General features: G+C 44.1%; 1 protein-coding gene across 11 annotated transcripts in view; it reads right to left on the reverse strand.

The window, feature by feature from the left end:
• Positions 1-17650, reverse strand: part of PDCD1LG2 (programmed cell death 1 ligand 2) — a 75687-nt gene that overhangs the window by 17628 nt on the left and 40409 nt on the right. For 4 of the 11 annotated variants that reach the window (XR_014301565.1, XR_014301566.1, XR_014301567.1 and 1 more), the window contains exon 6: positions 13915-13964. Coding sequence is in view for 4 of the 11 variants with exons in the window: in XM_082694329.1 (XP_082550455.1) it covers positions 17169-17332 (164 nt within the window). In the remaining 7 variants the exon portion in view is untranslated. Of the gene's footprint in view, positions 1-845; positions 3249-3517; positions 3672-3795; positions 5680-13914; positions 13965-15033; positions 17333-17650 lie in introns of those variants that run through there. The other 7 variants (XR_014301569.1, XR_014301570.1, XM_082694328.1 and 4 more) reach the window with 4 other exon arrangements.

Raw genomic sequence — 17650 nt, forward strand, 5'->3', positions numbered from 1 at the left:
GGAAACCTGTAATTAGCACAGATGAGAGAGTCCCCTTGCATGGAGATCCCCATCCTTTTCAAACCCCACTGCTCTCAGCTCTCATGGTCTTTGGGCTTTTATTTAGAGTCAGATCCCAGCATATTCAGGGGGAGAAGGGCAGAGTCTTGTTCTGGAGGAGAAGGCTTTACTCCAAAAGAATTACATGATTTTGTTAAATTTATACTAGAAGAAACCTAACTAATCTACACTGAGATGGACTCTAAGGGTACCGGACCAAGGAAAACAGAATACAACATTGGACTGGGGCTAAATGTAGGTAACCCTGATATAATCTGCTCTTCATAGGTTTTTGGACTTAATGCTTGGGTAGATTGTTCCAGCAATAGCCCCCCGGGGATCATACCATTTTGTAGATCAGGCCCTCACATAAGTCCCTCCCACATTGATTTTGGCCTAGCTATCTGACTTGCTTTGGCCACTGAGACATTAGCAACTGTGATGCAAACAGAAACCTGAAAACTACTTGCACGTTGGGATTGGCCCTCTTTTTTGCTGTTTTGGATCAGCTTCCATACTGAAAAAAAGCATGGATAGACCTCCCGAAGGTGAATGGCTCAGCCCACAGCCAGCACCAACTTCAAGACAAGTGAGTGAGGCCTCCTAAGACCAGCATTCTCCAAGCAATCTGTCAACTGATTGCAAATGTGTGAGTGGGCCCAGCTGATGCAGAAATGAGTCGCCCCCGCGGAACCCAGCTTGAATTGCTAATGTACACAATCATAAAAGCATAAGTGAGAAACATAAGTCGTCAGGTTTGTTATACAGTGGAAGCAAGCTGAAATGAATGTAGGAGTTCGAGCAGCTGGGAGTGGTCTGTTTATTTAGTTGTTTGGCTGAAACCTGTGTTCAACAGTGACATTGAGTTAATAGAATTTCTGTGGAATAATGTACAGGAAGGATCCTAAAGGCTTAAGGAGTTAGGGATAATGGAGTAATTTATCATATGGAACCTGTGCATCTTTCCTCACCTTCAAAGGGCCCAAGGAATATTCTCTTCACCAAAGCATTGAGAAATGCATTAGTGAGGGAGCCCCAGCCACCGTGGACACTTCCAGGTGGCTGTTTTCTGCATGCCAAGGGTGCTGGGAGGAGATGCTGCCCCTGAGACGGGCTTCCTGCTTTCAGGGGAGAGGATATGATCCCAGAATAGTAATCAGAATTCTCTACTTGCAGGGAATCTTCAGTGGTGGTTGGCCCTAATAAGAATGAAGTTGACAGCCAGCCTACCAAAGCATCACTTGATTTATATAATAGAAATCTGACTTGAGTTTTCACAACTGAGAGTCATAGCTTCTTCCCCAGTTCTCAGAAAGGACCCTGCAACAACGCTGCATACTATAGATCTTCCTCAAAGCCATCCCCAAAGGGATTTGAGGTCATTATGAAGGTGTCTGTGCACTGGGGGAAATGGAAATACCCAGGCTTTTCAGGGATTCCTAAACACTACTCTGAAATGATACTAATCCTTAGGAACCCTAAATGTCACTGTAGGCCGCTAGTCAAAATATGGGCTTATAGCGGTCAGAGGATGAGGAGAGTGGCCCAATCCCCACTCATTATGATCTGTGACTCACGCATTCATCAAAAATGATACTTAGGAGGACTAGTCAGCCACATGGGTGGGAACCCGTGGTACAATGACAAATTTGAAAAAAAAAAAAAAAAAGGACAGACGGTCACAACTATGGCTGAAATCGTGTACATGTCTGGACGAGGACCAAACGCCAACAGCAAAAACGAAAATACTTGTGTTGAGCTGATGAGATCATCGGTAATTTCTGTTTGTTCGGCCTTTCTCAATTCCTCAAACTCGCTCAAATGTTATTTTTGCTTCTTTTGTAAAAGGTACTTTTTTCTTTTTTAAAGACACACAACTCCTCCAGTTCTTCTGTTTTTAAGGATTGCCATTACCTTCTTGTTAGCCAATGATATTAAGGTCACAGAAAGTAAGAATGTTACATGTAGCCGTGCTCTTCCGTATTAGGAGGCGTCTTAGAGTCAGTCGTGCCTGAGGCAGCTCGCTGCAGCGTTAGTCAAATCTGCTCCCTCCTTGCCCCGCAGGAGCTCCCTGTCTAAGGGGAAGCGATCACATGCGCCCCAATCCTCATGGCTCCAGACTGAGAGAGAGAGAGGCCGCGAACCTAGGACTCTGCTGAGCTCAACAGTGCACACATCTGGGTACGTCATAGGACAACTAGTGCTCCGAACTTCCCGACTGCAGCACACAGACCAAATTTAAGAGGATTCACCGGTTGTCGCAGCATGCGGTTACCGTCGTCCCCCTCGACGACACATACAAGGGGCTCCCACAGCATTTCTACAGTGCCAGCCATCAAAGGTCTTGACTCGTGAGTGTCACTGTGTCACGGACAGGGACAGAGACACTGAAAGGTGGAGTTCAGAGTCAGAGAGAGGGCCAGGAAAGGAGCCTTCAATTGGGGCTTGGACCATCATGGGAACCCATCTGAAATCTTTACATGTACGGCATATTAGCGTTTTGGTTTTTTTTAATGTATGCCCTTGGCTTCTGAGGTTAAAAAATAAAACAAAACAGCATTTTTAAAAGGGAAGATGGAGTTTAAAAAAAATCATTTAGTATGGTGCCATTACAGGTTAAAACAAATGCTTTGTGATTTAGATCTCACAGAAATACTCAATGGCCTTTCTCCACAATTAGAGTTGTCCACTGTGTACTTAAATGCTTTCTGTTAATTAAAATGACTCAGATTCTTTCCAGATTCCACTAAGCCATACGATACGCCAATTATGGCTTGACTTTGTTTAAAGTTCTGTGAGTTCATGGACTCAATAGGCTTTTCTGGAATCAAGAAGAAACTGCTGATAAAAATAACTATTGGCAATGGGTCCACTTCTGCAACTGAAAATTTCCACTCATCTCTGCTTCTGGAAATCACTCTGGAAAAGCAGGGGGCAGAAATTCCGTTTGTTTTCAGCCTGGCAGCAAGAAGGAGCCTCAGAACACTCATTGGGGTCTACGATCCAGGGTGGCCATTTCCTAAAGTGCTATCGTGCTTTGCTTAGAGTCACAGGCTGTGGAGGTGAGCGCCTGGATCTGGGAGGGGTGGGGTGCCTGGCTTCCTCTGAGCACACGTGGCCAGGTGCTGCCTCTCTCTTGTTCAGAGTCCAGAAGCTTCTTAAGGATGTCCCGTCAGGTCACCCCAGCTCCTGAAACCACAGGTTCAAATCTGGGGAGAGAAGTCCACAAATAGGAAAATCAGTTTTCTGGTTAGAAAATATATAAGCTCTCAAAAATCGGATTGGAGTGAGAGACTGCCAAAGCAGAAAAGGTCGTGTATCTGAAAGCAGCATAGTTCCTGACCTTTGTCTGCACCACTGCCTCTACCACTCCACCACTGTCCTGGGTCCGTGTCTCCAACCTCTCTCTCCAGACCTGACGCAAGAGCCTCGTTCCGCCCATCCTCTGGCTTGTAGTCAGCTCGGTTCATGGGCTCACCTGTTCAAAGCCTTTGCTCATTCTCCATCACACCAGACATTTCCACCGTTTCTTTCAGACTCATTCTCCTCTCCGGGCTCAGGTCCCAGGAGGAAGGCACCGGACTGCTCCCTGGGCTCTCTCCCTAGCTTCCACTCCATGCTTCCCCCGCAGGCTGGAGGTAGAGAAGACCGCAACGGGCAGCACAGTGAGGCTGGGGCGCGCGTGCTTCCGCAGCCTCCTGACCGGTGGCCGACTGGCGTTATCCTTGTGGGTGGCCCTCTCCCACTGTGTCTCACCAGCCTTGTGGCAACTCCTTCTTCCCTTTTCCCCTTCAGGCCTGGGGTGGTCAACTCTTCCTTGTTCTTGCCAGTTCCAGGGTGTTCAACCTTCCTCCTGTCTTTGTAACTAGTAAAAACTTAGAAGTGTGCCTCAGTCACCCCTCCTGAGGGTGCCCTCTGCTTCCGGCTGAGACCTGACTGAGGCGCTAAGCCTGATGAGTACAATCTAACCTCTATGCCTGGAACTCCTGGCTCCCACAATGGCCCCGGCGGTCTTTCCTCTTATCTCCCCACTGGCTCTTACCAGGCCAGGAGCCCACGCCTTTTCCCATGGATGCCCATGTCCCCTCCCCCTGGTCTCCTCCCTCTAGAATAGTCTGCTATTTCCATTCTTGCCTGGTTCAAATGTCACCTCCTCCATGAAAACTTCCCTCTTCCCTGATTATCCCCACCCTAAAGTGCTATTTTTTTCCCCCATCTCTGAACTCTCATGTTGTGTTTGTACTTCTTGTAAAGCCACAGAAAACTATAAAAAACTACACTGACTTCTGGCACAATTAGTAACTCATGAGCCCAGGTGGATGGGGCTGCTAGTGTCTCCTCCTCCAGGGAACAGCTGGGCGCTGCGTGGCAGGAAGCTGGACATGGGGTGGGGGTCTCTGGGGATTGTGAGGATATGTAAATAAGGTGGGCATGGGATAAAGTGGTAGTTTGAGAGCTACGTGGTTTTCTGAGTATGTTCCAAAAAGCACATGTGCCCCTTAGAGGCCTTTGCAGGGACCTACAGTAGGATGTTTGTATCTCTCAGTCTAGTCTCGCTATGGTTTTAATCTACTTTTGTGAGGTCATAGAAAATGTATGTACTGGTCTCTGCCCCAGGTTCCTGCATAGAATTCCTAAAATCCTTGTAATTTCCTATGAGATAAGAGCACTAGGAACATCTCTTGTTCTAATGTTCAGCCTTCACTTCCTGACGGAGTTCCCAAATCCCTTGAAATTTCCTGGATGATAGCACTGTCTTTTGTTGTAAAGAGGTGACTCTTGCTGAACTCCTAGACGGGGGCTGGTCACCAGAAAGACCAAGCTATGATTAGCAGGTTGGGATTTTCAGCCCCATTTCCCACTCTCATCCCCACTCTCCAGGGAGAGGAAAAGAGAAGATGGAGTTAATGATCGGTTATGCCTATCTGATAAAGCCCCCACAACAACCCCTAAAATAGGGCTTCCGAGAGCTTCTGCACGGGTGAGCACATGTTGGTGCTAGGAGAGTGAGGCGTGCATACAGCATGGGCACCCCACATACCCTGCCCTGTGTGTTTCTTCCATCTGATGTTCGTCATACCACTTCATAACCTTTTATAATAGACTGGTCCACAGTAAGTAAACCGTTTTCCTGAGCTCTGTGACCCACTCTAGCAAATTCATCGAACCCAAGGAAGGGACAGCGGGAACCTCAGATTTTTAGCTGATTGATCAGACGTACAGTTGACCACCTGGACTCGCCCTTGGCATCTGAAGTGGGGAGTGGAAGTCCGGGAGGGCAGTCTGGTGGGACTGAGCCCTTCATGGGTGGGATCTCATGCTATTTCCAGGTAGATAGTGTCAGAGCTGAGTTAAGCCACAGGACACCAAGCGGGTGTTGCAGAGAATTTCCTGGTAGAGAAGAAACCCCATGCATTCATGTCCGAGGTGTGTATGCAGTAGTGAGAGTAAAGGAGACACACAAGAGGACTGAGCTTTCCCCCACTCATGGCATACAAGTATTCCATCTAATATTTCCTTTATGAAAGGTTATCAGGGGAAAAGAAAGAAAAGGTTGGCGCTCACTGAAGAGAAAAGGGGAACGAGGCACTGGTGTCATAATGAGTGTGGAGGTTGTAGGCAGTCCTCAGGTGGAAGTTCCTATGGGGGAAGACAAGAGTCTCATGCAACAGAAGAAAACAACAAAAACCCAGATATCTGATCAATTGCTGGAGGGTCTATAGAAATCTGGCTTCTTTAATCCTAGCCCAAATTACGCCAATGAGAACAGGATTTTGAACACCTTATCTCCAATTCCTGATCGTAAGAATCTTGGAGTACTACTTCTGGGCTTCATTCATCCTTACACTTCCCACATAGCCTACTTGAGAGTCATGCAAATAGCAGACATGACGTGTTTCGGAGGGAATGAGAGAATGACTAGCACTCTACTGGGAATCACAAAACCTTTCATTTTTCTATCGTGATTTCATTCAAGAAAGTCACTTAACACCTCTTAGCTCAAATCCTGCCATCTGTAAAATGAGGAAGTCAGGTTACATGGTTTGTAACTGCTAATGAACCGTGTGGTGATGACGAGCATAACTTTTTTAAAGGACCATGATATGTATCGATGGTTATACTGCTGAAGTTATACTGCTTGATGGCTTGGTTGCCTGTGTGAGAAGAAGAAGCCATGGGACCAGACCTGACCTCTTATATCCTTGGAGTATGCATCTAGTCCTTCTAGGTTCACTGGGTTAGGAACCTCTGAAAGGCGACTAAGACACTGGTATGTGTCCTTGAAAGAGGACTCCCTGAAGCTGATGAGGACCCAGTGGAGAGTTCTATACAATGCATTTGATATGCTGGGATATGAAAGAGGTGATACATAGAATGACAGATGAGGACAGAGATCCTTTTTTGTCTAACACGCACTGCTGAGTACTTAAAAATGATACACTGGGACATTTAATAATGTATTCAAGTACAAAAAAATTCAGGAACTATAAAAGAAGAAAACAATACAAGCTTCCTTCATGTAAAGACAATGATTATGGGCATTCAAGTATTTTTACTTCACTTCTTTGGGAGAAAAGGGTGTGGTGGTATATTAAAAACATTTTTTTAAATAAAGCATTAATGATATGGTAAGTATATATTTGTATCTTACCCCTCTTTTCTTTTTGTTATTTAGAAAGCATTTCCCCAATGTTTTCATTCCTCAGAAACAGAATTGTAAATGGGATTATATGCCATATTGAGTAGAGGTTCCTGTTTTCTCCTGTTGTATCAGTCAGGATGAGACTTGTTTATGCTGCAGTAACAATCACCAAAACTCTGTATAATAAACAAAAATTTATTCCATGTTCACTGAGGTCGGCAAGGGACTCTGTTATTTGAAGTTATTCAGAGACCCAGGCTGAGGAAGCAATTACTACCTCACATGTTGCTGGTTAGCACTCCAGATGGAAAAAGAAAATAAAACAAAGCATAAGCTAGCCCTTATATCTTCTACCCAGAAGTAACACATGTCACTTATGCTTAGGTTTGGTTGACCAAAGCAAATCACATGACCACACCTAACCACAGACTAGTTGTAGAGAAGTCCAATCCTATCACATACAGAAAAGCAAGAGATCCAGGAACTCTGTGAAATTGCACTAAACATCATCATATTCACCGTGGAGAAAAATGACAATGAGCTGTCTCTTTGGCCACACTGAGTTAGATCTGAGTCTTTTGATTTTATTACATTAAAGTGAAGGCCTTGAAGTCTCATCAGGGGAGACTGAGAATTCTGAATCTGCACAAGAATAAGAACAGGCAACACCTCTCCCAGAGCTGCCTAGAGAGTTCTAGGCGGAACCAGGGAATAGAAAACCGGGCTCTACACAGCTGTCACCTGAGCTAGTACTGCTGGGCACTCCCACATGAATCAGGTCTCATGTCAGTCTCTGGTCAATGAAGCAAAACCACCAAGCTCTTCCCTTCTTAAGTGGGAAGGGAGACTATTTATCTGAGCAGACGTCTCGTCAGACATGTGTGTCCCAAGACTCCATGCAGTAGGTGAATGTGACTAAAAACAGGGGGGCCAGGATGCCGCCTGAACACCTGACACTGTCCCCACATAGGTGGCTTGGGGGTGAGGCAGAGCTGGGAGGGCAGAGATGTGTGTGGGAGGGTGAGAGCCCTGAGGGCCCTGAGTTGGCTGGACGCCTGTGGGGCTCTGTCCTCAGACTTTACGGAGCTGAGATCGGAGCTGGGGGTAGCGTTAGAGCACTGAGAGCAAGACCGGGTACATTCGTGTGAGAGAAGGCACAGAGCCATGGGGAACTTGTGGGTCAGGGGTCAGCACATGCTTTCTGTAGGGCTTGATTGTGAAATATTTCAACTTTATGGGCTATATGGTTTCTGCCACAGTCACTCAACTCTGCTGTCGGATGCAGGGGAAAGGGTGGGGGGAAAGCTAGAGGACAGCATTGAACATGGCTGTGCTTCAACAAAATTTTGCTTACAAAAACAGGAAGTGATTTGGCCCCTGGCTGTAGCTCACCATTCCTTCTGAGCTGACACGTATCAGTGGAGAGCAGAATGTTCACTTTGGTCAACCATCATTTCAAAGGCAGCTACTGAAAGTACAACACATCCTAGGATGTGATAGGCTTTGAAAGGAAGAAGAAGACACTGCACCTGCTTTCTAGAAATGTGTGACTCAGTCCTCTGGGGACAGCAGATCCTACTCGCCGTAAGCTGTTACATAGCATAAATGTTATAATTAATATATTTTCCTTTTTTGAGATTTTATTTATTTGAGAGAGAGAGAGAGAGAGCACAAGCAGAGGAAGAGGGAGAAGCAGGCTCCCTCCGCAGGGAGCCCAGTACAGGATTTGATCCCAGGACACTGAGGTCATGACTGAGCCAAAGATAGATGCTTAACTGACTGAGCCACCCAGGTGCCCCTATACTTACTTTCTTTTAATAATATATCACATATAGGACATCAATGTTTATAATGTGGTCCTCTGAACCTAATTTTACTATACCCAATGCCTGTTTTCTCAGGATAAGAAAAAAACCAACTTAATAGTAAGTGACAGATCAGGGGGAAATATATAAAATATATCACAGGAAATGGGTTACTGTTAACTCTAAGTGAAGACATAAGTAAAAAGATGGACAAAAGATGCATAGACAGTTCCCAAAAGAAGATAAAACCTATACATTTATGAAGATGTTTTATCTCACTAATAACTTGAAAATGCAAAATAATGATGGGGTTGCCTGGGCGGCTCAGTCGGTTGAGCGTCCATCTCTTCATTTTGGCTCAGATCTTGATTGCAGGGTTGTGAGATTGGGCTCTGTGCTGGTCGTGGAGCCTGCTCTAGATTCTCTCTCCCTCCACCCTTCTACCCCACCCTTGCTCACACTCTCTCTAAAGAAAGAAAGAAAGAAAGAGAGAGAGAGACAGAGAGAGAGAGTAAGCAAGAAAGAAAGATGTTCGGTTCTTAATTTCTAAATTAGCAAAATTTAAAAATAATAACATCCAGCATTGGGATAGGTATAATGATTAAACTAGCTCTTTCATATATTGCTAGTACAAATTGGTACAACTTTTTAGAGGACAATTCAGCAGTACAGTTTGAGAGTCTTAGAAGTATCTATAGGTTTACTGTAGTAATTTTGCATCTTAGAGTTTACCCATGGTAATAATCAGAGCTGCACGCAGAAATTTATGTATAAGGCTATTGTGATGATACTTAAATGACAAAAACATAAAAGACTATGAGGTAGACATGAAATGTCCAGCAAGAGGGAATTAGTTAAGATAAATCCCAGTCCATGTATACAATAAAATATGAAAACTATTAATTATACTTTTAGCACATAGGTAATACTAATGACATAAAATTAAGTTAAAAAACTATACCAAGTTATAGATGCATTATAATTTAATTTTATGAAATTTAAATACAGAAAGCTATTAGAAATTAAAGTAATATTAAGTATTAACCATGGTAATCTGTGTGCAATGGATTATAAATTATTTTTGTTTCCTTTATGCCTTTTTATTTTTCATTTTTGTTCTGAAAAAAAAAAATGATGTAATTTGAAAAATGTTCTCAAAGTTTTGACCTGCCCAACAACTAAAATTAAGCAAGATTTATCTTTCAGTAGGGAGACAAATTTGGTCACCATCAGTTACCTTTTACATTTACTGCAGAAGAAACTACAAGAAACACAGACAAAGGAACAGTCAGGCAGACAAATCATTTCCAAAGCCTTCAGTTAAGTTCTGTCAGAGAATTTTGCTGACAGTGTTGTCCTGCCTCCTCCATATTTACTCAGCTATTTATGATTCTAAAACACATCAGGTGCAGGGTGCCGAGGCCACACACATCCTTTTGTTGCTGAGAGAGGCAGTGAGCTAAGCAGAAAACCCTAAATAGTGAGTCTGCACACATATCTGGGGTGGCAGGTTCATGCCTCAAGGGGTTTTAGACAGAGCCCTAGCCTCTTGGACAAATCTGTGACCAGATAACAGAGAGTCACTTGCTTCTATTTTTTTAAGGTTCAGGGAAGTCTGACAAATCCACTTACTCCAGTCAAGACTGCCCCCTTCACGTGTTGGTGGCAGTGATGATTAACTTTCTGTGTCAGTTTAGCTCAACTATTGCCATCAGGTGACCTTACATAAAGCAGATTACCTTCTAGAATGTGGGTGGGTCTCAGTGAATCAGTTTAAGAGCAACCAAGGTTCCCCAGAGAAGGAATTCTGCCTCAGACTGTAGTATAGATATCCCACCTGAGTTCCCAGCATGCTGGCCTACTCAACAAATTCTGGATTCCGTATTTCAAGTCTTAGTGAACTTGTGGACCGCAAGCCTGCCCTACAGATTTCATTCACACTTGCCAGTCTCCAAGTGGTTCTGTGGTTCTGTTCCCCGGGAGAAGCCCCAAGTACCCCTCCCTCAGCAACAGGTATCAGGTTTTCTTGGCAACCCAAACAGGGGCCCCAGACCCATCCTCTTTCCATTCCCCAAATCAGTATTTCCATGTCCTGTTCCCTCTTCTTCCTGGGGGGATAGTCTCCAAAATGCTAAATTAGTTCTCCATAAAGAGTTAACAACTGGTGAGTGACTTTATAGGGAGGAACTTAAAAAAAAAATCTGCTGAAATCTAACACATTGGTATTTGTCTTGACAAAATCATAAAACATTATGCTAAGTAAAAATGAGCCATTTTTTCCTTTAATATTCCACTGCCATTGATCACTGTCAATTTCTACATTTGAACCAACCCACAAATAACTTTGAATGCAAATGGAACACATCAAACACAACATAATGTGTCAGGACTACCCAGGTGTTAAAATATGTGGGTACATGACAGATAAATGTCATGTATCTTTGTGTTTTATTTGACAGACAGACAAACACAAAACTGTTTTTTGCATAAGAGCATCTATTCCAAGTTTAGCAAATTATATGGCCAAGATCTATGACTCCCCCCCACCACCCCTCACCCAAAGCAGACATCGTCCATCAATCACCACACTCCGCACCTAGAAATAGTCTCCCAAACCTTCCTCACCTCTGCCCAGGCACCTCCTGAACCTGACAGGGGCCTGTTTGCCCTCCTCCGCTTTTGGTCCAATCTTCTAGGTTTTCAGTTTTACAAAACTGAAGCCCAGAAAGGGGGTTGATCTTACCTAAAACTGTATAGCTAGCTCACAGAAAAAGTTGAATCTAATTCTCTTGATTTTTAATCATGATCTCTTTTTTACAAAAGAGAAATATTTCAGGCACAGAACAAAGTATAAGAATGATATCATCAACATCTGCATACCCACACCCAGAATGATATCAACATTTGTGTACCCACCCCCTGAATGATATCAAGATTTGCATGCCCCCCCAGGATAATATCAACATTTGCACACCCCCCCAGAATAATATCAAGATTTGCACCCCCACTCCCGGAATACTGTTTACGTCTGTATGCCTACCACCCAGCTGAAGAGGTTAAAATTGGTGTTTATGATTTCCTTGCTGTTTTTGTACTTTCACTTCACATGACTATTTCCATAAACACTATGTAAAGTTCTTTGTCAGCTTTCAAAACTCTGTAATTGCCAGTATACTGTCTATATCTTTCTGAAATCTATTTTTCCTCTCAAAATTATACTTTTCAGAGTTATCCATCCCCAAAATACATCCAGTGCTGGTACTTCCATTTTATATATACACTCTCTATATTATATATATACTCTCTCTCTCTCTCTCTATATATATATACACACACTCTAGTTATATATACACTGTATTCATCTGTTCTCCCTGTTGATTCACATCTGATTATTTCTAATTTGTTACTCTTGTAAGTAACAGTACCAGGACTATTCCTATATGAGTCCTCTGTGGTGTAGACCTAAGTGGTCCTGACCTCTTTACAGCACACCCCGTATTCTCAGGCAAGAGCAAGGGAGGGGTGACGAAGACAGAGAGCGAGCATCAGTCTCTCACCTCCTTGACTCTCCCTTCCCCCGGTTGGAGGGTACAAAGGGTGACTATATGTAATCAGTTGGGGGAAAAGAGAATTAGTCTAATTTCTTTACTTTGACTTTTGGCCAAGATATTCACTTTATTTTTAATTTCAGATGCCACTAAAAAAGGGTATGACACTTCTCTGTTTATAAGGAGATGTATTGTTAAAAATGGTTGTGGTACCATGTTAATCCAAAGAAATCACTCTATAAGCAGTACAATATTCACACCATGTGGGGGCCATAGGATGGGACATTTGAAATGGTTGCAAGCCTTTGAGCATCCCTCATTCCTCAGACAGACGGTTCTGCCTTCGTTACTCAGATACAATACTTTCTAGGACAGAGGCTTCAACTGGTCATTAATAGGCTCAATTAGCCTATGGACATGTTTTATTTGCTTTGTTTGGGATTTGAAACACTTTCAGGCAGCATTTAATAACCAGGACATTTTATAAAATTTTGGATTTCCATCTTCTCGGACAGCGTTAGGCTAGTGCTAAATTGACAGCACTAGGCCTCCATTTTATCACCATTCCCGATGTGGTTAAAGAATGTCCTTTTTCCTCACTTCAGCACCTGCCTGGCCCTGTGGGCATCTGACTTTACCACCTCTGCTCTCGGGACTTTCACTCTACCCTCCTCACACTCAGCAACTGAAGGAAACACTTACACAAAGCCTGGAGCTCATGAAACTCAGACAGATGCTGAGGCCGCTCCCAGGGAACGCTCCTGTAGATCAAGAGGACCGATCTACAGGAACACAGGAGTGTTCTTTCTCAAGAAACAGGTGTTTCAATTAGGATGGCCAGCATTAATCTGAAGCTTTTTTGAGTCAAGAAAATCTCGCTGCTGATTCAGAGAAACACAGCACAACCGGACCTCAAGTAGAGTCCAGGTCTGAGCGGCGTTTGCTCCTTGGGACAGGTATTATGGTAATGGGTGTATTTCACGAGTGGCTTTCAGGGAGGTGGCCGCAGGTGCGGGGGAGGGGGCGGGCCAAACTTCATCCCTTCCAGTCATACTCTGTGCTCACGAGTTGCCATGTGTCCTGTATTAGCCAGACACAGATCCCGGTATTATAAGTTTTCTAGAGTTGTTTTACGGTTAGTGTCTCTGGAATTTTATAGATACATTCAGCCGAATTCTCAAATGACCAGCTCTGAATATTTTGAGTAGCTGACAACAAGGTTATTTAGAAATTTCTGTGAATTGCCTCTAATTCTGGTGAACTCATGAATTCATGTGTCACATCACATGATTGCTAGATTACAAAAGGAAGGGTGGCTTTCCCAAGAAAGTTAGAGATACCCACTGTGCAATATGACCCAGGCCTGTGGGTCCCCAAAACAGCATCTCCCCAGCCTGAGTGATTTTAGCAACCCCAATTCTCCTGACCTCCACGTCACATCTACAAACTCCAGCTCCAAGCCTTGTCAGCCTCACAGAGAGCCTTCTACTCCTCCCCCATCAAATTCTTGACCCCAAGCGGCCAATAGTGTACTTAGTGATCATTGCAAAACCATGAGCTGTTGATTGCTTTGCTGTTGAATATCTTCCCTTGCTGTTAAGTGTTAACCGTGTTATTTAGTATCTAAGCCCAGATGTCCTGTGCAGCCGCCCTTAGGAATAGAGACAGACTGAAGTCTCTACAACTTTCTACGGCTGTACCCAAACACCCTTATCTTCCCAAGAAGGGTGTGTTGTTACAACTAGTGGGAGTGCCATTCAACGGGAAGGTTCTGTACAGGCTGAAAGCTTCCCGTTGCTCTTCGTGCATTCACAGTACAGGGGCCATTGCTTAATTCAAGTTGGGAGACAAAAAGGTGAGAGAAACCATGAGTACTCACAGCTCTGTCCACTTCCCTCCTCATGGCGGCGACAGATTTTTTTGTTGTGTCTGAAAAAGAGAAATCCCAGTGATGGAATACGAGTAACGAGAAAAGTATTCTGTTTCTAGATGAAAACACAGCAAAACAAAGTTTAATCCAAATAAATCACATGCAGAAGTCCAAGTGTGCACTGTGGCTCTAGACCTCAGGCTAAAGGACAGACAGGGGAGAATTGTGCCCTTAGGTGAAAACTGCAAACAAGGCAGTCCTCTACTTTCCGTTCCTTTCTCAGTCACTGGTCCGAGGCACTGGGAGGCTGAGGCACTGCTGATTTGAATAATCAGCCCAGGAAACTTCCAGCTTCAGAACTCTCTGTCCATTTTCTGCTTTGCTCTTCACTTCAAGAGGTCGGACCAATTAATTCACACTACGGTGGACATGACAGATAATATTCCAAAGTAACTCGGGGGCAGAAGCACAAGTTCACATAATGGGATGCCGCTCACCAATGTTCCCCTGGTTTCTTCTCTTTTCAACCCCTGACATCACACATCCCCCCTCACTCTGATTTTCTTTGAGCTTGATGCCTAGGTTCCTGAACTCAGGGAATCCCTAATTCTGCTTTTGCTCTGCACACCAGCTTTTTAGGAACTCCCTCATGATAATACTGACCTTGACCTGGACTTTGAGGGACTCCATCCAGCATTGCCATCTCTTCTAAGAGGATTCACATTTGAAAGGAGTCTAGGAGTTAACCCACAGAAATTGCCCTTACACGGTGGAGTTTCAGGGCACTGCTCTCTAAGGCTTGGGGTTATCGCTGCCATTCTGTGGTTCTTACACAACCTTTGGCCAATATATTTGGTCTTTGGTTTAAATCCCTGTAAACTTCTGGCTCAGTCTTTTAGGGCAGTGCCATTCAAAGTGTAGAGCTCATGGGTTAGTGGTGGTACGTGACCTACTGCTTACCAACCCACTATGAGACAGTTACAGAGATCTAGCATAAACCTTTAGAAAGTTTTATAGTAATTCTTTTACTGTGTTTTTTCCTTGATGTTCATTGAAATGTCATATATTTATTGAATCCAGTAAAAGCTGGGCTAGTATGTCTTTTTATTTTATTTTTTAGTAATCCCATTTTTAGTATTTATATTACAAAAGCATTGACCCTAGCACATTAGAAATATAAGACTAAATGGTTCCTTACCCTAGAGAGGTTGAGAAATACTGTGAGTAAGATCCACAGGCATGTCCTAGGTATCTGGTCTCTGGATATCTAGGCAACACTTTGTGGATTCTGTTCTTGGCTTTGCCATTGGCTCAGCCAACAATCAAGCCCCTCGATTCTTTTGGTTTGAAACTCTCTCCTTCCATTGCTCAAAATAATACTCTTCAGGTTGAGCCAATTTTTTTTAAACACTTTGGTAACAAAAAAGCCCACACATTTTAGTGTCTGACAGACATGTGTTCACACCCCAGCTATATGACGTTGGGAATATTTTATGAATTTCTGTTTCTTCATCTGCAATATACACACTACTCCTTGCCTCACGGTTTTTGCAAAATTAATGGAACAAGAATTTGTAAAGGGTCTAGCTCAGTGCTGTCCAACAGAACTTTCTGCAAAGATGAAAGTTTTGTATATTTTCTCTGTCCAAAGCAGTGGCCTCTAGTCCCACTGCCACTATTGAATATTAACAAGGTATAAGCACTGAAGATGTGACCAAGGAATTAAATTTTTATTTAATTTAAACTTAAATGACCATGAATGGCTATTGCACCATAAAGAGCAGGTTAGCATGGGCACCTGCATATAGTGGGCTCAATGTGTAAAACGTTATTGAATATCTACATATGCCAAGAAATGTCTCAGACAGTGGACATGTATTAGTGAATCAGAGAAACACAGCTCTTACGCTTATGAAGAAGAACTTGATATAATTTTTACAATAGAAGTTGCCAGATTCTTCTCCAGAACCTAGTGAGTCACCTGGAGCCCTGAACCTTTGAGGGCTCCTCTTATGTAGAGACGGAAAGCAGAACGTTTTATGGACCGACCCCGGCTGCCCTCCCCAGGCATCATGGTGTGCAGAGCTGGGCACTGAGACATCGGTGGGTAAATGGAGCCAAGGGGTCTTCTTGGCAAACGGGGCTGAGATCGCCACCCCTTTACTTGACTCTCTCAGATAGATTGAGAAGTTCAGGACAGCACCGGCCCTAAGAGGAGCTCAAGAGAAGGAAGTTAAGACTGACATCTCAGGCTTAACGTGAAGGCCTTGAGGCGAGGAGGCTGGTTGGGCGCAGCGGTAGTTAAAGCAGGAAGCCCTTTCAGCCTCATCAGCTCCCGAGGGTCTTGCTGTGGGAGCAATGGCAGAACAAGTGAGGGGAGCCAGAAAGTAGTCATGTTGGATCATTCTGGTCTGTGTCGGGATCTAGACGAGCAAGACTGGGGGATGGAGAACCTCCCTCCCCAGAGGGAATAGAGATGCACATGGCAGGAGTGGGAATAGCAGCAGCTCAAAACCAGGGCCCGCTGGGGAACTGACCTGGCTCCCCAGGAGCCTCCCGGCCTGTTCGGAAGCAGGAGCACTGTTGGCGAATTTAGCCTCCTGACAGTCTGTGGGAGGTGGGGAAGTAGAAGCTGTAAGAGGGAGACATTGGACTTCTGGCTAAGACAGGCAAGTGGGTGCTCAAGGAATTAATTGGAAAATTGAAAGGGAGGCAATTGCATTTGGGGCCCAGGGTATTAAAAGGGGCCCTAGATATATAAGGGTGTGCTGAGTGTATTGAAAGAGGACGTAGGTACTACGGAAGCATCTCACAAGGGGATTTGCTGTAATGGGTGTGACGAGGGGGCAGAATCAGGGGAGGCTTGATGAAGTGGCAGCTTCACTGGGATTTGAAGGATGACAAACTTCGGTGAACAAGGAGAAAGAAGTACTTTAAGAAGAACAAATGTTGAGGGTTGCCCGAGGGAAGGGGGGTGGGGTAATTGGGGGATGGACATTAAGGAGGGTACGTGATGTAATGAGCACTGGGTGTTATATAAAATGAATTTCAGACCTGTACCTCTGAAACCAATAATACATTGTATGTTGTTAATATAAAAATTGATGTTGAACAAAATTACTAAAAATGAAAGATAATGATGAATTTTAAAAGAAGAAGAAGAAGGAGGAGGAAGAGGAGAGAGAATGTTGCCTGAGAAAACTCAGAATTGAAGGAAGCCATGGAGGAGGTCCAATCATGGAGACATGGTAGACTTGTGGCATTTAAAAGCCTGTTCCAGTGTCAGCTTGGTGGTTGCATAGTCTTTTAAGCCTTGCCGGTCTTGGAAACTCTTTATCTCTCCATCCATTTTGAATGTCAGTCTTGCTGGATAAAGTATTCTTGGCTGCATGTTCTTCTAATTCAGTGCCCTGAAAGCCTGTTCCAGCTATAAGTGAAAATAGACCATATCGGATGTGGCAGGAGTGGATGGAGGGAGACAGCTTGGAAGGTCCTGTTCTAGTTCAGGTGAACTCTGAGAGGGACAGTGAGGTTGGGTTGATAAGCCATGAAGAGCTCATTCTCATGTAACCACCCATTTACAGGTAGAAAAGCCATCTCAGAGAAGTTAGGTGACTCATACAAGATCATGGAGCTAATACATGGCAGCACTGGGTGCAGACCTAGCCTTCTGACCCTGGCTTGAAGCTTGACTAACAGTGCCAGCCATTCTCAACCTTTTTCCATGACACATGAGTCTGTGCGC

The sequence above is a fragment of the Mustela nivalis genome, assembly GCF_964662115.1.
Source record: "Mustela nivalis genome assembly, chromosome: 13".
In the NCBI taxonomy this organism is placed as follows: Eukaryota; Metazoa; Chordata; class Mammalia; order Carnivora; family Mustelidae; genus Mustela; species Mustela nivalis.